At 45.0% G+C, this 22,529-nt stretch overlaps 1 protein-coding gene across 3 annotated transcripts in view; it reads right to left on the minus strand.

Moving 5' to 3' along the window:
- SPIN1 (spindlin 1) overlaps window positions 1-22,529 on the minus strand; it is a 76,516-nt gene that overhangs the window by 33,502 nt on the left and 20,485 nt on the right. For all 3 annotated transcript variants that reach the window (XM_058695898.1, XM_058695899.1, XM_058695897.1), the window contains exon 2: window positions 4,780-4,989. In XM_058695898.1, the coding sequence (XP_058551881.1) occupies window positions 4,780-4,831 (52 nt within the window). In that variant the 5' untranslated portion in view covers window positions 4,832-4,989. The remainder of the gene's footprint in view (window positions 1-4,779; window positions 4,990-22,529) is intronic.

Here is a 22,529-nt window from a genome sequence, read left to right on the forward strand (position 1 = left end):
TCCAGGCGAAACAGACTTAAAAAGCAAATCAACACAAAGACATTCCTAACAGGCCAAGCTAGTTCAAGAAAGTCATTTTAAAGTTTTTCTTTTAATTTTTACTTTTGAGAGAGAGAGAGAGAAAGAGAGAGAGAAAGACAGAGCATGAATGGGAGAGAGAAAGACAGAGATCATGACCTGAGCTGAATGAAGTTGGATGCTTAACCGACTAAGCCACCCAAGTGCCCCAAGAAAGTCTTCTTAAAAATGCAATTTATTGAGCACCTGGATAGCTCAGTCAGTTGAGTGACCAACTCTTGATTTTGGCTCAGGCCATGATCTCATGATTCGTGGGTTTGAGCCCCATGTCAGGCTCCACAATGACAGCACAAAGCCCGCTTGGATTCTTTCTCTCCCTCTCTCTGCCCTTCCCCTGCTCGCTTGTGCATGCGTGCTCTCTCTCTCAAATAAATAAACTTTAAAAAATATACTTTTTAAAAAATGCAATTTATAGCCTCAGAAGTATAAGCTACCTGCATCTATGAAATAGCAAACGGAACAAAAAAGAGCTCCTAGAAACTTAAAATGCTTACTGAAATCTTTTTTTTTTAACGTTTATTTTTATTTTTGAGACAGAGGGAGACAGAGTGCGAGTGGGGAAGGGGCAGAGAGAGAGGGAGACACAGAATCCGAAGCAGGCTCCAGGCTCCGAGCTGTCAGCACAGAGCCCGACGTGGACCTCGAACCCACGAACGCGAGATCATGACCTGAACCAAAGTCAGACACTTAACCGACTGAGCCATCCAGGCGCCCCTTACTGAAATCTTTTTAAAAGGCTGGGAAATAAAGTCAGTAACTTCCTAAGAATGAAAAAATGGGAATGAATAATCGGCAAAGTTTAGGGAAAAAAAGGTCAACCTGAGAAGCAAAACATCCAAGCTGCATACAGCCAGAGAGAGAGGATGGGTACCATCGGAAGGATCTCTGAACCCCCGTGGGGGGACTGACTGAAAATGTCACCAAGTGAAAAAGACCCAACTGGACATTCACTGCAGTACAGGTCATAGCACATAAAGCAGCAGTCCAGAAGTTTCTAGAGGAGAGGCAAAGACCACTGGACACATAGACAGGTTTGGAAACAGCATCCAACTTCCCAATGGCAGCACTGAGATCTGGAAGGCCAGAGACGGAGCAATGCCTGGAGAATTCTGAATGACAAGTGACCTCCACCTAGAATCCTGGGCCCCACCAGCACGGGGGCAGCATGAAGACAATGTTGATGCAGGGTCTCAGAAAGAACCTCATCTTCTAGGTGCACTTTTGGAAAACCGTATCAGAGACAATTTCACACATGCAGAAAAGTCGAGAGTATGAATAAATGACACGTTCCACCTGACACTTTAACCACCAACTCGTTCGCGGTCTACTCCGAAAGCTGCTTGAGGCCACACAGCCTCTTCCTAGGCGAGAGCACACACCAACACCAGAGGCACAGCGAGCACAAACAAGGAGGATCCTGCTACAGAGATGAAAATGGAGTTCCAAGGACGACAGGGCACCAGCAGCTAGCGGACATGGCTCAGATGACAACAGAGCTGAAAGTGCGAGAAGAGTCTCTGGGGATCCACGGACAGATGGGCCATGTGTGGCACTGGCCACGTGGCATAGTACACGGAGTTTTATAAAGCTGTTGGATGGTTTGAGAGACCAAGTTGCAAACAAATTTAAGCAAATATGAAAAAATTAAGAAATGGCTAAATTCCAGGGAAAATAAAATGTACCAAAAAAAAAAAAAAGTCATCGCACTGCCTTACTTGGTTCAGCACTGTCAGAATCCAGAGAAATTTGTCTCTGCATAGTATTAACGAACACTTAAGGTAAATATCAGAAGGAACAGAGGGCCTGCTTTCTGTTAGAAGTCTTTGGCACTACTTGACATTTTCAACAATAAATTTCTATCAACTGGATAAAAGTAAAATCAAAGTTTTAAAATTATTTTAATTAAACAGAGCAAAAGTAGTTGCTAAATAAATCTGAGCATTATGTACATGGTTATGTATCATTACCATTCCCTGTACCTATCAGTATGATTAAACTATGTCACAAAGGAGAAAAACGGAAACCTTGGATAAACCAGTAAAAAAATGGAGCCTGACTTTAGGGGAAAAAAAACATGTGAAAAATAGTATAGTATGTATATATATATATAATTATATATATGTAACAGTACAGTACATAATAGGACTTGCTGTCCAATGTCATTAGGTGTACATAAATTACTACTTCAGTAACCAATTAAATTCCAACAGAATTACACAGATAAACCTAACTTACTTTAAAATAGAAATCTCTGGGGCGCCTGGGTGGCACAGCCAGTTAAGTGTCTGACTTCGACTCAGGTCATGATCTCATGGCTCATGAGTTCGAGCCCCGCGTCGGGCTCTGTGCTGACAGCTCGGAGCCTGGAGCCTGCTTCGGATTCTGTGTCTCCCTCTCTCTCTGCCCCTCTCCTGCTTATGTTCGGTCTGTCTCTCTCTCTCAAAAATAAACATTAAAAAAAAAACAAGAAATCCCTAATATGTTGAACTAGATACATAAAGAGCGCACAAATATTCAACTTTCAAATTGTTATTGATCACCCACGCTCTGTCAAACATAGATCCCCGAACTGGGAACCGCCTACTGATCTATTTACTGCTGTGGGGATTTTAAGGCATGATCTCAGATTCCTCCCCCCCACAGCCCCTCCCCCCATCAAGCACAGTACTGGCTCCCTCTCTTGAACCTGGGTCCGCCCCCAGGAAGGCCTCCAGGAATGCAATGCAGAAGTCAGCTAGTGTGCACACCAAGGTTCCAGGCTTCACCCGGAGAGCCCTGCAGCTGTGCCGGTTTCTCTGGGGACACTTGTTCTGGGGGCCTTCGGGTTAGTCCAGCTCCCTAGAGGCCCACAGAGGAGAAAGGCTACCCGGTGAGGTTCTCAGCTGTAAGCTCTGAGATGGCAGTAGCCTATGGTCACAGCTGAGCCACCGTACCGACCCTGGAAGGCCTACCTGGGTTTCCTGCTGCAGGAGAAAGAGAACCCCCCCCTTTTGGGTGAATGTTCTTTATTTGTAAATGGGCACATTCATAACTGACATAGGAGTTTAAAAGCAACAGAGCCTTGGTCTATGTTAATGGAAAGAATGGTTGAAGACAATTTTATAAACAATACTGATCAAGGGATCGGCAATTTTCCAAAATCGAACAACACCACACAACAGCTGGGAACAGTAAGAGACTCCACGGTCTCATGTTAACGTATCTAATGGGCCACCTGGAACAGAGTACCCACTCTGTCTTCAGCCTATACCACACACTCTTAAAACTGCCAAGGAATAAGAAAAACACAAGATCAAAGTACTGGCTAGGATTAACAATCTCTCCCTTAAGAGCAAGAGCCTGTCTCAGTTTAGATCCTTCGGGCACTTACACCACGCGACCCACCCCGCGACCCACCACTATAATCTGCTCGCCCACCTGACAAGGACTTCAAAATCAAGGAAGAAGACAGGAGTGCTGAATTTGGAATGGTGTGCATAAAAAGAACTCTGGAAAATGAATTACTGTTTCAAACGGCAGAAACACGGGAGGTTTCACTGATCAACAAAACACCTGACAACAACTCTCACAATTAAAATAAAAATATTTTCTTGTAAACACCATGATCAACAATAACAATGCTTTTCCATAGAACAGCTATAGTGTGCCGGGCACCCAACTGCGCCCCGACACACGAGCTCATTTATTCGTCCTCAGAACCTCCGCAGGTACACACCACAACACACCCCGCTTAGGCGGTAAGAACCAGGGCTCGAGAAGACGCGACGTGCACCTGTGTCTACGCGGCCGCGAGGGCCCGGATCTGAACAACACACCGGCAGATGGCTGACTCTTCAGTCTGTCATCTTGGCCCAAAGTAATCCCACTGACAAATGCCGAACACCGGAATCCATATTATCTTCACAAATGAGAAACGAAACTAAAAGAAAAGGGGTACTTAAAAATGTGAATCCCGGTGGCTCTTCTACAAAGGAATTCCAAAGACTATAGTTAATAAAAACAAGGAACAGTTCTAAATCAAACAGCAACCATTCTGTAGGTTTATTAGTTTTGCTAGCATGATTCTCAGATTCATTCATCAAAGAATCTTAAAATGTTACGACAGACTTATTTCTGGCATGGAGAAGAGCTCAGGTCCTAAGCAGGACTTAACTATTTCACAGTGCACCCTGTATTATCCTGGTTTCTGGGGAGGGCAAAAATCACGCAGTCTAACCTTCTGTTCCACTTGCACGAACTGCGGGCCACCAAAGTAGGAAGTAATTTCTATTAAATATCTGTCTCATTTCCATCCCTTTCATTCCAATAAAGTTCTTCCAAATCAACATACAAAAGCTTTTTTCATCAAAACTACTATAAATACCCTAAACCTCCTACTCCTCTAGTCAAACCCCTTTCACTTCTTTCTTCAAAAAGAAATGACAAATCCTCTCCTGATTACAACCCCATTAAGCGGGTATTTACGCTTCACTTGGCCAATCTGCTGGAGGTCCAACCTGCAGGAGGCAAAAGACCGCGGAGAAAAATACTAGCTTCATCCCTGCCTTTCAAACAAGGAACCTGTTTTTCCACACGTAGGTGTACGACACACTGGCCATCACGGGGCTGGAAGAACAGCCAACCCTCGGAGCCATGCGGACGCATCCGCGCAGGTCCCCACGGTGGCACACTGACTGGAGAACGCTGGGCCGCACCGCCTACCTGCATCCGCTCTGGACCGCTGGCCAGGTGTCTTCCCGAATGGGGTCTTCATTCATCTGTATGTACGTGAGCAGCACAGCTGCTGGACTAGGGTGAAAATTGAAAACTCTCCGATTTGAAACTTTTCACGGACTCTCAACGTTCCTTTCAGTCCATCATCCAAGTGCCTCTTTTACAAGTTCAGCAGAGACATGTGTGAACATAAGGACTCTGTAAAAACAGTGAAGTAATAGTTCGTTACTAGAGCATTCACACAAGCGAGCCGCCAACTGACGTAAAATTTTAAACACGACGTCAGCTATGAAGTGCCCCGCCCAGAAGCGACCAGCCTGATTTCCTCAGACCCGCGAGCCGAGGACACGGGGGAGGCAGCGGAGGGTGCACCTGCCCCTCACCCTACCCCGACACCCCCTTGCTGCCAGGATCAGTGAAAGGCGGACGCTAGGGCGTCAGTGACCATAGACACTGCTATGGCCCGTCTCCTCAACGGGACACAAAGATCGAGCCCACGGAGGTGGTGAGGGGGTGGCGGTCACAGGGAGGAAGGGCGCCAGGACAGCCGGAGCAGGGGCAGCACAGGAGTCAAGTTCAGGTCCGAAGCACAGCTGGGCACCAGGTCAGCAGGCCGGCCGCTGGGGCAAGAGAACCGCCAACAAGCCGACGGTGCCCTTTAGGCCCCTCAAGCTTCCAGAAACCAGAGGAAGGGACCAGCAAATTCTGCACCCGTGCGACAGTCAAGTCATCTTAGGGAAGCAGCTTATCCTGCAAACCAAATGTGACTCCGGTGCAGGGTCAGTCTGCACGAAACTCGTGTGGGGACACGCATTCCCCAGACCACAAGAGCATCTACTGCAAACTGCACGGACGCACAGGACTGCTTTTGGCTCTCGCATATTCAGTCCTCACGCGCACAACCACAGCCCTGTGTTCACAGGTTTAACTGAAGACCATGCTGAATTCACTTTCTAGAGACAAAAATGCAACAGAATAGAATAAAATTAAAAAGCCTAATTGGTGGAGGAGAGAAGAGTCCGTTTTACTGCTAAAAATTCTTAACTAATACAAAGCTTTCTCATTATTCGAGGAAGACAGACTCAAAAATGACAGGATCTGAGAATTAATTCACTGGGGGACCCTGCAGGCTGTGCTCACTGTGTGGAGCTCAGGAAGGACAGAGGTGGCACACACAGCGAGGACACAGCACCCGTCTCTGGACGAGGCTCTCCCCTCTAAGGTTCCGGGCTCTGCCCGCCTCGCCGCCCAAGGCTGCCCGACAAGTGGCTACCACCCGTCTCCCAGAGTCCACTCTCAGCCTTGCTCCCCCGACCTCATTCAGCACCCACAGCACCGGCTCCCTTGGCAACTGTCACGTGACAGCCCCGCCCTGCAGGACCCCGCCCACCTCCAGGAGGCCGAATGCAGCCCACGGGGCCGAAGCCCCTGCCAGCCGGTCCTCCAGCCACCCGGGGGCCCAGGGCCCACTCTCCTCTTCCGTGTTCGGCAACAAGGACTCTGCAGCTCACCCCTCAGGTCTTGGACATCATGGCTTCAAAACAGCTGCCCCTCCAGCCCCCACGCCTCCAGGGTCACAGCCCGCACCTTCTCATCACCAAGAACCACAACGTCCTCAACCACCTTCGATCCACCTTCTATCGTCCCCTTCCGTCACACGGACATGCCCACCCACGCTTCCTGGCTGCCACCATTCCCTCCCTCCGTGGCCTCACCACCGTGCCACTGTCCACGGTCTTCCTCGGGGACTAAGTGCCCTCCTCACTACTCTGATTCCTCGGACATCCACCACGACAGCTCCTCCCCTGCCTTCCTCCGTTTTCTTACTCTTCTTGTCTTGTCACTCGCTCTCCTGGCAAAACCCTGACCCAGCCCCCTCCTACGGTGCCCACATCGTAAGCCATCAGGCAAGGCCAACAAACTTATAATCTCCTACCTGGAGTGAGCATCCAACGACAGTCCCCGCCTGGGTGGGCAAGTGGCCACCTGCTAGGGGGACGCCCCCCACACACCAGAGAGGACTGCTCCCACCACCACCTGACCCTGACTGGCGCCCCCAGCTCCCTTCTGCCCCATCTGCTCCCCCCTCACCCGATGTACCGTTTCCCAAATGGAGAGCACCGGACCCCTGCTGCTCTTCACAAAATCACTTCGAAGACCGGGGAACGCTGTACCGTGCACACATCAGCAGGTCGAAGCCCAGTGCACTACACTGGTTCCGCAACATGGGAGACCAAGCCTGCTCCTGTTCCAAGTGCGCCCTCCTCACGGGCACGTCCCAGCTTCTCCTGGTGCCAGTCCCCACTGCCGTCCCCAGGGTGAGCGTGTTCCACCTGTCACTCCTCTAAAACGTGCAAGGCACAGCCGCGGGGGGGAAGGCTACACAGGGGGCTTTCTGAACATAAGAAAGCAAGACTTTAGATCAAAGTCCTCTCCCATTTCTGAGTTGCAGTTAATATTCCAACTGCCTAATCTTATCCAGAAACAGAGAGCCCAAGCAAGAGAGGCATACTCTTGAGCTCTCACTCACACGAACACTGTGCTGTCCCCACACTCACCATATGATGCTTCAAAAAACTTTCCTAAAACAAAATCTCACTCTTGACTGGAAAGGGCAAAACTTATTGGGAAAAGAAAAAAAAAAAAAAACTTTTAAACATACCACCTTTACCTTATTATGTTACTCTAACGTGGTTAATTTAGTAAAGAAGACTATTGCAGATAAACCTTTTTTAAAAAACTTTACCTGCTGAGACAGAAAAATCTCATTATTTCTAGGAGACTGGGAATTATCAAAGTTTCTTGCAAGTATTTACAGAAAATGCTGTCAAAAGACAGAGAAAAGGTGGTGCTAGGTTTGGAGAGGCCTGGCAGATGTTGGCACTGCGGGGTGAAGACCGATGGGGAAGGACATCCCTGCAGGGCCCACGCAAACAGGCACACCTCCCAGCCTCCAGACCAATCTCCAGTTTACAGTAAACAGGTGACACGGGAGCCACACTCAAGTGCCCGCAAGACAAGCAGGCCAGACCCTCCGAAACGTCCACGGACTCTTCCAGCCAGAGATGTGAACCCCGAGGACACGGTCTGGAAGGGAACGCTGTACAGGACACTTAGGGCAAGTGGAGAAATGTAAACAGGACTCTTAGGGCGCGGTGGAGGACACCGTGGGAGCACACACCAGTGATACTGAGGGCGCACTCGAGCACAGTCACCCTCAGGAAATGCGTGCTGAGATTTTTGGACGCAGACAGCTTTAATATCTGCAAGGGAATTACAAATACTTCAGGAAAAGAAAATGAAATATACATAGGATAAAGTGAAAACAGCAAACTACAAATTTCTGAATCTGACAAGCATGCTAATGTTACTCTTTGAACTTTTATTTAATTTGAAAATTTTCTTAATAAAAAGTTGGGGAAGACAAAATCCTGGATTTTCTTTTGCCAAATCCATCCCTACTAAATACAGCCAACTCTCCAGTCAAAATTTCTCCAGTCAAAATCTCCAGTCAAAATCTCCAGTCAAAATTGTTTTGCAATTTTGCTAAACAATCTTTAAAATGTGCCATTAGGGGGCAACTGGGTGACTTAGTTAAGCGTCAGCTCAGGTCATGATCTCACAGCCTGTGAGTTCGAGCCCCACGTCGGGCTCTTTGCTGGAGCTCGGAGCCTGGAGACTGCTTCAGATTCTGTGTCAACCTCTCTCTCTGCTCCTACCCGCTCGCACTCTGTGTCTCTCTCTTAACAATAAACACTAAAAAAAAAATTTGTTAATAAAATGTGCCATTAATTAGGTTTGAAACTCAAAATTCTCCTTCTGTAATAATCATAAAGGGTACCACACAATTCTCACAAATGGTTTCACAGAAAAATAAATGTCCCAGAATACACACCGCACATGACACACTGCTGTGCGTGCACCTGCCCAGATACCTCACAACCCCAAAGAGGCACACACAGTGACCACACTACTCTAGAAACTTAAAAATTGCTCCATGAAGTTAAAGTAGCTTGGCTCACGGTCATTCAGACTGCAAGGGGCGCTGCTAAGATAAACCTCCTACTTTACCAATAAACATATAGACTGTTTCCATAAAGGAAGAGAAAACACCACAAAAATCAATGACACTATATATCCTATTTCCAAAAAGGCTAAGAAATGACTGTTTCAACATTTCATGTATAGTTAGTAATAAACATAAAATAGAAATTACGTCATCAAACTATTTGCTGCCAGCTGCTACCACCCAACGGTGCTATTTATAAAAAAAGAAATACATCTCCAAAACTAAGCAAAGATGTTAGGTCCCAACACCTGGACCACTACTGGAAAAGCAAACGGGAGCACTAGTGGCCAAAATACAGCGGTCTTAAAGAGGTTGTCACAAATGGTTCAACACAGATAGGAGGAGTGTGTATTACCACAAATATTTATGTGAAAAATGCTATACCACTAAATTCTGAAGAGTCTAAATATTAAAGGAGAAATTATTTTCAAAACAAAAAATAAGATAAAAACAGAAAGGGAGACAAACCATAAGAGACTCTTAAAGAGTCTTAAAGAGAACAAACAGGGTTGCTGTCAGGGTGTTGGGTGGGGGGATGGGCTAAAGAGGTGAGGGGCATTAAGGGGGACACTGGCTGGGATGAACACTTTTATGTAAGTGATGAATCACTAAATTCTATTCCTGAAAAAAGAAATGAAGTAATTTTCTTAGTTACAATATAGTTACAAGGAAAAATATCCCTATCGTAAGAAGCATCACGACGTCTGCAATTTACTGCAAGCTTTCAAATGGCTCCACAAAAAATGTTAGTACAGCAACACAGCGAATGGGCCTCAAAGAAGGGTGTGCATATGACACAACGCAGCTACAGTTTCAACTCTTCTGTGTCTAGAAAATTTCATTTAAAAAGTCTGGGGAAGGGGCGCCTGGGTGGCTCAGTCGGTTGAGCGTCCGACTTCGGCTCAGGTCACGATCTCGCGGTCCGTGAGTTCGAGCCCGGCGTCGGGCTCTGGGCTGACGGCTCGGAGCCTGGAGCCTGCTTCCGATTCTGTGTCTCCCTCTCTCTCTGCCCCTCCCCCGTTCATGCTTTGTCTCTCTCTGTCTCAAAAATAAATAAACGTTAAAAAAAAAATTAAAAAAAAAAAAAGTCTGGGGAAAAGAACAGTAGAGGGAAGCGAAAAGCCAAGTTTGGAACTGGCGACAACACAGGTTTACTGTACGTGCTCAAAGGTCTGTAACTTACTTTCTAAAATCTGATTTTTAAAAACAGATTAATGTTCAACCTCGGTCAAGTTTACTATATGCCCAGAAATTTTCGCAATAGAATGTTAAGAGAGAAAAAGGACCAGCAGTTTTAGTTTTAGACTTTGTAAATATGGAAAGAAACCCAGTGGAGTACAACTCAGAACCTTCCTAGGTTGACTGGAAATCTACTTCCTAGAATTTACTAGATAGTCCAATGCATGGCACTAAACAACATTACAGAGGCCTCTAGTGCAGGCTGTCTGTCCCCGACTCAAACCTCAAGACTAAAATAGAAGGCTCAAAGTGAATAAAGCCACTGTGAATCACCCAACGTTTGGCTAGAATACTGAGGGATATCTGAAGGCCTCCAGAGCCCCAAACTCTTACATTTCAATATAGGCAAAATGAATGGCCTAAATCACTACACACCCAAACACCACATTCCAATCCGGGGACCTCTGAAGAACAGACAAATGCACAGGTGTCATGAATCTGGACGGGGGAAATGTCGGTCTTCACTTTGCTAACCTTCACCAGAAAGCACCTCAGTCCACCCTGAATGCCTGTGAGGAACACAGTGTGGCCAGAACCCAGGACTTCCTCAGCAGGACGCTGTCTGTCCATCCCACTGCACGTGCTGCAGATCTCAAAGTAGCTTGTAAGCTCATCAACACTTTAAATTATGCCACGTGGCTGCCATAGACCAGACCGGACCGGACCAGACCAGAGCAGACTGGCTGCCGGGTCAGCGCTCCTCCAACTGTGAAAACAGAAAACAGAACAAGCAAGACAAAGAGCCAAGCCAGCCCTGGTCCGAATTCCAGGGAGGGTTCCTCTAAATCCCTGGAGCTTCTCAGGGCGCCTAGGGGGCTCAGTCGGTTGAGCGTCTGACTCTTGGTTTCAGCTCAAGTCATGATCTCACGGTTCGTGGGATTGAGCCTGTGTCAGGCTCTGTGCTGACAGTGCAGAGCCTGTTTGGAATTCTCTCTCTCTCTCTCTCTCTCTCTCTCTCTCTCTCTCACCCATTCCCCTGTTCAAGCACTTGCACACGCTATCACTCTCTTTCTCTAAAATAAACATACATTTAAATCCTTGAAGCTTCTGCAGTCTCTGTGATTCATGGTGACCCCTTGATCACTCATGCAAACAAGGTGACTGAGAATGGGTTTGGTCACAACAGAAAGACCAACCATGTCACTACAGGACTGAGCTCCGATCCCATGATGGCAGCCCAACTTCCAGGGACAGAGACTAGGTGTCGAATTCAACCTGATGGCCAACGATCCGTCAACCATGCTTACATAAAGGAACCCCAATAAAACTCTGGACGCAGAGCTGGACTCCCTGGTCAGCAGTGCTCCAACCCCGCGAGCAGTTACACAACCACTGGCAAAGTAGGCGATGCTCCTGACTCCACCCAAGAGAACCCCAAGCTGCCCATTCAGACCCTCCCAGACCTCACCCTGTGGGTTTCTAGTTAAGGCTGGTCCTGATTGGGATCTAACAGAACTGTAATCAGGAGTAGAGGCACACCGTGGGAGATCCTGCAAATTCCGTCCAGACAACCAGAAGTCAAAGAACTCTTTTGTTCCCCAGCGCATAAAAATGCTACGCTCACACTATACTGTAGTCCACTAAGTACGCAACAGCATTATATCTAAAAAAAACAATACCTCCGCTTAAAGTTTATTGCCAAAAAACGGCTAAGCATCATCTGAGCTTTCAGCAAGTCAGGATCACTGAACACAGATCACCATAACAAACACAAAGAAAACCTCTGAAATACTGCAAGAATCAGCAAAAGAGGACACAGAGACAAGAAGTGAGCAAATATGGCGGTGCTCACTCAGCCGAGCCGCCACAAGCCCTCGATTTGCAAGAACACAGTATCTGCCCGACACGAGGAAGGGACGGACACTCAGTGAGACGAAGGACCTCGATTTGTAAGAACACAGTATCTGCCCGACACGAGGAAGGGACGGACACTCAGTGAGACGAAGGACCTCGATTTGCAAGAACACAGTATCTGCCCGACACGAGGAAGGGACGGACACTCAGTGAGACGAAGGACCTCGATTTGCAAGAACACAGTATCTGCCCGACACGAGGAAGGGACGGACACTCAGTGAGACGAAGGACCTCGATTTGCAAGAACACAGTATCTGCCCGGCACGAGGAAGGGACGGACACTCAGTGAGACGAAGGACCTCGATTTGCAAGAACACAGTATCTGCCCGGCACGAGGAAGGGACGGACACTCAGTGAGACGAAGGACCTCGATTTGCAAGAACACAGTATCTGCCCGGCACGAGGAAGGGACGGACACTCAGTGAGACGAAGGACCTCGATTTGCAAGAACACAGTATCTGCCCGGCACGAGGAAGGGACGGACACTCAGTGAGACGAAGGACCTCGATTTGCAAGAACACAGTATCTGCCCGGCACGAGGAAGGGACGGACACTCAGTGAGACGAAGGACCTCGATTTGCAAGAACACAGTATCTGCCCGACACGAGGAAGGGACGGACACTCAGTGAGACGAAGGACCTCGATTTGCAAGAACACAGTATCTGCCCGGCACGAGGAAGGGACGGACACTCAGTGAGACGAAGGATGCCTGCACGGCGCTCGCCTGAATTCTTCAGGATGTTGCAGTGACTCACCAAAGCGGGCGGGGGGAACCCCCAAATTTGTACCTGGCCGGTCGGAGCCACAGGGGGCCGGGGGCTGCGGTGAGGGCAGCGCCTCGCCTGTGCCGTCCGACCTCACCTGCGCAGCTGCTGCGCCAGGCTGTGCTGCAGGGACACACAGGTCTACGCTGCTCTCCGACGATCTGCTCATTGATACATGAAGGAAGACATGTCAAAGACCACCTTCAATTATTTTTTTGAAGAGCATCAAAAGCCATCATTTAAGTATCCTAAAATAAAAAATTTTATCTGACTGTTAAATTTGTTTCATAGTTTTATAACCATTTAAATATCACTGATTTCTACTGCGATACCCTCTACTTTATTTACCGTATTGAGAAACGCTACAGAAGGTATCCACAGGCTTCAGCAGACTGCCAAGAGGCCCACAGCACAACCACCCCTGTATAAACCATGGGCATGGGGTACCTCTGAATCCCTTAATAAAGGCCACGCGCAGGTACTGTAGACAGAATGAACAGGTCCTGGTGGGGAGGGACTAGTCACCGAGAACATTCTCCTGAAAGTTAGAAAAATCACAGAAATCTAGATACCCCAACGAGAACGATCAGGAACCAGGGCCGCTTCCAGGTCAGGTGTAGGAAGTCTACGAGAAGCCTGGAACATGTGGACATACCAGAAGCCAGGAAGTGGTCACTGGAGGGGCGCCCAAGAGACAGGGTTCTCTTCCGCTGTTTTCTTAACTTCTGTGTATGGCTCAAGATTTCCATGACAACAGCCTGAACACACACACACACACACACACGGAGCCCATGTTCAAAAGCGTAAAGGACTGGACAGCAGCACGCAGAAACAGGGTCTAGGGAGGGAAACCCCACATCCAGGACAGCCTGGGTCCCTGAGAGCAACTGCCGAGTGTTGAGGGGCAGCTGTAAGGCTGACAGCTTTGCAAGGCAAGGAGCCAAAGACCAGAGCCCGAGGGTTACCTTGGACCAGGAAGGGGAGGAGGAGCCGGGAGCCAAGGGTGCCGGGAGCCAGGATCATGAATCGCTCTCAGGAACTGGGGGATGGCAGGACTCCAGGCTGAGAAGTGCCATCCGACTGGAATATCTACGCTCCTAAAACTGAGCTGAGGGGAGCCCAGACTGCCCACCCCCTCAGATGCCTGGCAGAAGCGAGCATAAATCTTCCCTAGAATACCAGTCCAGACTCCACACTATTCCCAACAATCCTGAAGGTACTGCATGCGCACGCGCACGCACGCACACATATAAACTAGCCCGCAAGGAGACAAAAACTGGCAGAAACAACAAATAAAGAAAAAAGCAGACCCACAGAGCTGCCAGGTATTTGGAGTTGCAAAATCATACTTTAAATTTTTAATGTTTATTTATTTTTGAGACAGAGACAGAGAGAGCACGAGAAGGGGAGGGGGACAGAAGAGAGGGAGACACAGAATCTGAAGTAGGTTCCAGGCTCCTAGCTGCCAGCACAGAGCCCGACGCGGGGTTCAAACCCACGGTCTGCGAGATCATGACCTGAGCTAAAGTCGGACACTTAACCGGCTGAGCCATCCAGGCACCCCGCAAAAATCATACTTGAAAGTAAGCTGGGGGAAGGGTACAGAAATCAATGTAATTACTAAATGGAAACTAAAACAGCTGTCAGCATTATTTATGCTCTGAAGGATAAGACCTAACAGAAAAACTGGCAGAAAACCATTGTAAAATCAAGGACAGACAGCAAAGCGCCTTGGAGGTTCCCGGAGCAGAGAGAACCAGTTAGTCATGCAGGCAAAATTTAGTTTAGATTATTTTGCAAGACTGACTGGACCTGGGTCATTTCTTAATTGTGTCTCTGGAAATCAAAAGCAAAACGTGAACCACTGACCAAATTCGCTATCACTTAAGAGCATTCTATCACCAGAGAAGCATCTCTGTAATACGCCCCGTAAGCCTCACTCCATGTTCTGGCCTGAGTCTCCCAGTTGGCAAACTGCGGTTTCGGTGTGTGCACGATAATCTTCTACTTGCTACTGCTATGACCACTAGTCGTCCTCAGCTAGTTTGAGCTTTTGACATTTCAGGTGTCAAGAGCGGAAGGCAAAGAAGGCTCCCAGGGACTCAAGCCAGACAGCAAAGAGGTGCTGGTGCCCTTGGAGCCCATGGAGTTCCCTGCTTCCTCCCTAGAATGTTAAGTCTCTCCGGCTTCTCAGTTCTCCAACTGACCTATGAACAGTTGCTTTCTGCCTCTGCCCTGCTTCCTGGTTTCTACTGCCCTTTGTTGAAACTTTAAGTCACCCATTCTGTTCAGAGGGGGAAACACGTGACTCCCAGAGATTTGGAACAGCTGTTGGAAACTCGGGCCCCTCACAGGACATCTCAGGAACGCCAAAGGCAAATAGGTCCCACCTGGCCCGTGGACCAGGCTCTTGTGCCTTTCTTGAAAAACAGGTGAACTTTCGGGTAATCTGGAATTTAACAACCACTGCAGGGAAACTGCTTCAAGGAAGTCCACCTTAAGGGGCACCCTTAGAGGCCGGTGGATCCCCAAGCTTCTGGGAGACAATGGAATGCTGATGGACTGGTAGGCAGAAGCTCCTAAAACACAAAGTGACTTCTGTAACTGTTCTAAAAGGGTCTTTACTGCACACAAATAAAAAGCCTTTAGTAAACTCTTTGGCCATCTGAGCAAGTAACCTGAACTTAGTCCAGCTGCCAAAAACACAATCTGGGTCCGACTATTCTTTTCACTTTTATATCTGAGACATGACTAAAATCTTTCAAAACCAAAGCCGTAACATCTGTTTGTGCCTATCTGCACGTTTACGATGCCTATGTGCATGACACACAGGTGATATATTTCTACCTCTGAAAGGTATTGCCAGAATTAATTTTACTACTATGAAGTAATCTGTGACTTCCTGTTTCTCAAACTGCGGTCACAGATCCTTGGTGTGATTAACATTTATTTAAACAGAGAACATACACATTATTGTAGCTACCTATACACATAAATGGACAAAGATATATTCAATTTATCTATGACTTACAAGCAGATTATGAATTCACTTATCCATGGATAAAAAGTTTTTCAGAAGGGAAGAGTTTTGGGGTGCCTGCGTGGCTCAGTCGGTTGAGTCTGAAATCAAGCCAACTCTTGATTTCGGCTTAGGTCATGATCTCAATTGTAAGCATGCAGGCATGCCATACACTGAAAAAAGGAAATACATGTCAGTTTACTAAGCTTTTATTTTAGTTATTTATACGAGTGTATATACACATGCTCCATATATGCATGCTGAGCCAAACATGGTATTTTTTGCTGTGGATTGATCCAGTATATTTGAAAGCCACTGTTCTCAAACCACAGTACACTGAGCCACAAAAAGGCCTGTACAGCCACCTGGAAAGATCAGTACAAGAGCCACTCTTTCAGTCCTGTACACACATAGTGATAACCCCCCAAGAAAGGCCAGGCTGCAATCACGCTCTGATAGGCTCATACTTTCTTGCCTTGTGTTTCCAGATTTGCAGCCAAGCAACAATCTTTATGTAAAAGAACATCTCTTATTTTTCTTTTAATGTTTCTTTCTTTTTGAGAAAGGGACAGAGCGTGGGCCAGGGAGGGGCAGAGAGAATGGGAGACACAGAATCTGAAGCAGGCTGCAGGCTCTGAGCTATCAGCACAGAGCCCAATGCAGGGCTCTAACTCATGAACCATAAGATCATGACCTGAGCTGAAGTCAGATGCTTAACCGACTGAGCCAATGAAGTACCCCTCCTATTTCTTATTATTACAATTCATCCTTCAACACTGGGGTTGGGACACTGAATTCCAGCAACACTGAAAATCCACATATAACTTTTGACTCCCCAAAAACTTAACTACTAATAGCTACTGTTGACTGGAAGCCTTACCAATAACATAGAGTCGGTTAACACATTTTATACATTACCTACATCATATGCTATATTCTTACAATAAAGTAAGCTAAAGAAAATGTCATTAAAAGTCATGAGAGGGGCGCCTGAGTGGCTCCGTCGGTTGAGTGTCCGACTTCAGCTCAGGTCATGATCTCTCAGTTCGTGAGTCTGAGCCCGGCGTCAGGCTCTTGCTGACAGCTCGGAGCCTGGAGCCTGCTTCAGATTCTGTGTCTCCCTCTCTCTGCCCCTTCCCCGCTCGTGCTCTCTCTGTCTCAAAGATAAATAAATGTTAAAAAAAAAAAATTTTTTTTTAAAGTCATGAGAAAAAAACATGTTCACAGTACAGTACTGTAATTATTGGAAAACATCTGCGTATAAGAGGACCCGAACAGTTCACGCTTGTTGTTCGAGGGCCAACTGAATTGTGAAGTCTGTGAATTCTGGCAACAGCTCCCCAGATATTTACAGCTCTGCTATCCCCTTTCAAATCTTCACTCAGCAATGATGAGGGGCCTTGTGGCCCCTACCTGTCCTGTCACTACCACTCGGGCAGAGCAGTGTCAGAAATCTAGACACAATCTCATATTGCCATTTCCAAAAAACAGCTGATCCATTTCAAGCCTATCATGTACAAGGAATTTGTACTCATTCAATGTAATATATAAACACTTTTGTTATCTTCTAAGAATAAACCTGTAATCTGTAACAACTGCCCTGCAAGTTTCTTTTCTAGAGAAGAGTCCTAAATTTAGGAAACTGCGAACATCTTGAACTAATAAAGTTGCAACTGTCAGCAAAAATTATGTATGTATGTATGTATGTATGTATGTATGTATGTATGTATACAATTTTCTTTCATCATGATAAGTGTGCCCTTTAATCTCCATCCCGTCCATTCCTCCCCTCTGGTAACCACCAGTTTGTTCTCCATACTTAAGAGTCCTGTTTCTTGGTTTGTGTCTTTTTTTCCCTTTGCTCATTTGCTTTGTTTCTTAAATTCCACATGAGTGAAAGCACATATTTGTTTTTCTCTAATTTGTTTCACTTAAAATAATACTCTGTACCTCTTTATCCATGTTGTTCAAATGGCAAGATTTGATTCTTTTCGGTGACTGAGTAATATTCCATTGCATATCTCTACCACATCTTCCTCAATTTCTCAGTCAACGGACGTTTGCACTGCTTCCAGTTTGGCTATTGTTGGAAATGCTGCTATAAACGTCAGGGGCACGCACCCCTTCAAATTAGTGTTTTCATACTTTTTGGGTAAATACCCAGGAGTGGAATTACTGGGTTATGTGGTAATTCCATTTTTAACTTTTTGAGGAACCTCCGTAATGTTTTGCACAGGGACTGCACCAGTTTGCACTCCCACCAACAGCACAGGAGTGTTCCTTTTTCTGCACATTCTCACTAACACTTGTTGTTTCCTGTGCTTTTTATTTCTGACAGGTATGAGGTGATACCTCATCGTGGTTTTGATTTGTACTTCCCTAACGATGAGCGAGGTTGAACATCTTTTCATGTGTCTGTTGAATATCTGCATGTCTTTTTTGGAGAACTGTCTGTTCATGTTCTCTGCCCGAATATTTTTTTAACATTTATTTTTGAGAGACAGAGCACGAGCAGGGGAGGGGCAGAGAGAGAGGGAAACACAGAATCCAAAGCAGGCTCGGGGCTCCAAGCCATCAGAAAAGAGCCCGACAGAGTGCAGGGCTCGAACCCACGAACCCTGAAATCGTGATCTGAGCCAAAGTTAGATGCTTAGCTGACTGAGCCACCCAAGCTCTTCTGCCCAATTTTTAATTGTATTATTTGGTTTCTGGGTATTGAGCTATATCAGTTCTTTATATATTTTAGATACTAATTCTTACCAGATGTCATTTGCAAATATTTTTTCCCATTCCATAGGTTGCCTTTTAGTTTTGTTTCCTTCACTGTGCAGAAACTTTTTACCTTGATGTAGTCCCAAAAGTTTATTTTTGATTTTGTTTCCCTTCCCTCTAGAAACATATCTAGAAAAACGTTGCTATGGCTAATGTCAGAAAACTTACTACCTGTTTCTTCTTCTAGGATTTTGATGGTTTCGGTGTCACATTTAGGTCCCTAATGCACTGAGTTTATTTTTGTATATGTTGTACAGAAGTGGTCCAGTTTCATTCTTCTGCATGTTGCTGTCTAGATTTCCCAACACTATTTGTTGAAGAGACTGTCTTCTTCCCATTGGATATTCTCTCCCGGTTTGTCGAAAATTAACTGACCATGTAACTGTGGGTTTATTTCTGGGTTTTCTGTTCTGTTCCCCTAATCTATGTATCTGTTTCTATGCCAATACCATACTGATTTAATTACTATCACTTTGTAATATAACTTGAAATCTGGAATTGTGGTATCTCCAGATTTGTTTACCTTTTTCAAGACTGCTTTGGCTATTTGAAATCTTCTGTGGTTTCTCACAAATTTTAGACTGTTCTGGTTCTGTGAAAAATTCTATTGGTGCCTTGACAGAAACTGCACTGAATGTGTAGATAGCTTATGGGTAGGATAGACATTTCAACAATTTTGTTCTTTCAACTCATGAGCATGGAACCTTTCCATTTCTCTTTGCATTATCTTCCATTTCTCTCATTAGTGTTTTACAGTTTTCAGAATACAAGTGTTTCACCTCTTTGGTTAAGTCTATTCCTAGATACTTTATTTTTCTTGGTGCAGTTGTGAATGAGACTGTTTTCTTAGCTACCCTTTCCAATGTTTCATTATTGGTGTACAGGAATACAACAGATTTCTGTACACTGCTTTTATATCCTGAAACTTTACTGAATTCATTTATCAAATCTAGTACTTTTCAGTGGAGTCTTAGGAATAGTATCATGTCACTTACAAATAGTGAGAGGTTTACTTCTTCCTCACCAATTTGGATGTCTTTTTTTGTCTGATTGCTGTGCCAAGGACTTCCAACACTATGTTGAATAAAAGTGGTGAGAATGGACACCCTTGTTTTGTTCCTTACCGTAGGGGAAAGGCTCTCAATTTTCCCCACTTAGGATATTAGCTGTGGGTTTCTCACATACGGTCTTTGTTATGTTGAAGTTATGTTCTCTCTAGACCTACTTTGTTGAGGGATTTTATCATGAATGGATGTTATACTTTGTCAAATGATTTTTCTGCATCCCACTGAAATGATCATACGACTTTTGTTCTTTCTCTTGATAATGTGATGTTTCACAGTGATTCTGTCGCAAATATCAAACCACCCTTGCATGTCGGTAGTAAATCCCACTTGATCATGGTGAACGATTCTTTTAATGTATTGTTAGATTCAGTTTGCTAATATTCCGTTGAGAACTTCTGCATCTGTATTAATGAGGTATTAGCCTGCAATTCTCTTTTTTCCTGGTGTCTTTATCTGGTTTTGGCATCAGGGTGATACTGGCTACATAGAATGAATTTGGAGGTTATCCTTCCCCTCGTATTTTTTGCAACAGCTTGAGAAGAATAGATAGTAACTCTTCTTTAAAAGTGGTAGAATTCACCTGTGAAGCCATCTGGTCTAGGACTTTTTTAGGGGGGAGCTTTTTGGTTACCAATTGAATCTCCTTGCTGGTAATCAGTCTGTCCAAATTTTCTATTTCTTCCTGCTTTAGTATTGGTAGATTATGTTTCTAGAAATTTTTACTCATTTCTTCTAAATTGTCCAATTTCTTGGCATATATATTTTCACAATGTTCTGTTAAAATGGTTTGTATTTCTGTGGTGTTGACTGCTATTTCCCCTTTCTCATTGATTTTGTTTACTTGGGTCCTTTTTTTCTTTATTAATGAGCCTTGCTAGAGGTTTATCAATTTTGTTGATCTTTCCAAACAACCAGCTCCTGGTTTCACCGATCTATTGTTTTTTTAGTTTCTACATCATTTATTTCTGCTCCAATCTTTATTGTCTTTCATTAGCTGCGTTTCCATTTTGTTTGTTTTTTCTAGCTCCTTTAGGTGTAAGGTTAGGTTGACATTTTTCTTGCTTCTTGAGATACTCCTATATTTCTATAAACTTCCCTCTCAGAACCACTTTTGTTGGATCCAAAGATTCTGGACCATTGTGTTTTCACTTCCATTTCTTTCCATGTAATTTTTTATTTTTATTTTTCAGTTGACCCATTCATTGTTTAGTAGCATCTTGCGTTACCTCCATTTATCTGTGCTCTTTCCATATTTCTTCTTGTGGTTACTTGCTACTTTCATAGCATTGTGGTCAGAAACAAATGCATGGTATGACTTTGACTTTTTTTAATTCGTTGATATTTGTTTTGTGGCCTAATATGTGATCTATTCTGAAGAATGTTCCAAATGCACTTGAAAGGAATGTGTATTGTGCTGTTTTAGGATGTAATGTTCTAAATGTGTCTGTTAAATCCATCTGGCCCAGTGTGTCATTCAAAGCTACTGTTTCCTTGTTGATTTTGTTTCAATGACCTGTCCATTGATGTAAGTGGGTGTTAAAGTCCCCTACTACTATTGTATTATTATCGGTAACTTCCTTTATATTTGTTATTAACTTTTATGTATTTGGGTGCTCCTGCACTGGGTGCATATAGTTGTTCTATCCTCTTGTTGGGTTGTCCGTTTGATTATTATATAGTGTCCCTCTTTGTCTCTTGTAACAGTCTTTGTCTTAAACATCTACTTTGTCTGATATGAGATCGCTACCCCAGTTTTCTTCTGACATCCATTTGCGTGATAAGTTTCTCCATCCCATCACATTCAATTTTCAGGTGTTTTTACGTCTGAAAGGAGTCTCTTGTAGGCAGCATACGGATGGGTCTTGGTTTTTTAATCCACTCTATCACCTTACATCATTTGATTGGAACATTTAGTCCATTTACCTTCAAAGAAATTATTGATACATATTTGTTGCCATTTTCTTGCTTATTTTATGGTTACTTCTATAGATTTTCTCTGATCCATTCTTCTCTTGCTCTCTGTCATGGTTTGCTGGCTTTCTTTAGTGATATACTTGGATTCCTACCTCTTTAGTCTTTGCATATCTATTACTGGGTATTGAATGTAGTTACCATTAGGCTTGTGTATATCCTCTCCATGTAGCAGTCTTTATTGATGGTCACTTAAGTTTAAACCCATTCTTCACTGCTCTCCCATCTTAAGTATACGGTGTCATATTTTACATCATTATATGAATCCTTTGGTTTTTACAGAAATATTCATTTTTACTGTTTAGGGGTTTTTATTACTTTTCATGCTCTCCCTTATGATCTTTCCTTTCCACTCAGAGTCCCCTTTACTATTTCTTACAGGACTGGCTACTGAGCCCGTCATGAACTCTTAAGTTTTTGCCTGAGAAACTTCTTAGCTCTCCTCCTATTCTGAATGATGATCCTGCTGGATACAGTATTGTTGGCTACAGAAGCTTCCCTTTCAGCACTCTGAATACGTCATACCACTCCCTTCTGGCCTAAGTTTCTGCTAGAAAAAAATCTGCTCACAGCCTTATGCTGTTTCCGTGCATACAATGGTCTTCTTTTAGTGCTTTTATTTCTTTTTTTTTTTTTTTTTTTGAGGGAGCATGCATGCAGGGGCCAGGAGGACAGAGAGAGGGGAGAGAATCCCAAGCAGTCTCCACGCTGTCAGCAGGGAGCCCAACACAGGGCTCAAACTCACAATGAGATGAGCTGAGCTAAAATCAAGAGTTGGGTATTTATAACTGAGCCACCCAGGCGCCCCTTAATTTTTTTTCTCTACTGCTTTTTGCCATTTTAATTACTGTAATTGTGTCTTGGTGTGCACCACTCTTGGTTGAATTTTTCTGTGGGATCTCTGTGTCTCCTAAATCTGGGTATGTTTCCTTCCCCAGACTCAGGAAATTTTCATTTATTAGTTCTTCAAAATAGATTTTCTG

This window comes from Neofelis nebulosa, chromosome 12 (genome assembly GCF_028018385.1).
Source record: "Neofelis nebulosa isolate mNeoNeb1 chromosome 12, mNeoNeb1.pri, whole genome shotgun sequence".
NCBI classification, from domain to species: Eukaryota; Metazoa; Chordata; class Mammalia; order Carnivora; family Felidae; genus Neofelis; species Neofelis nebulosa.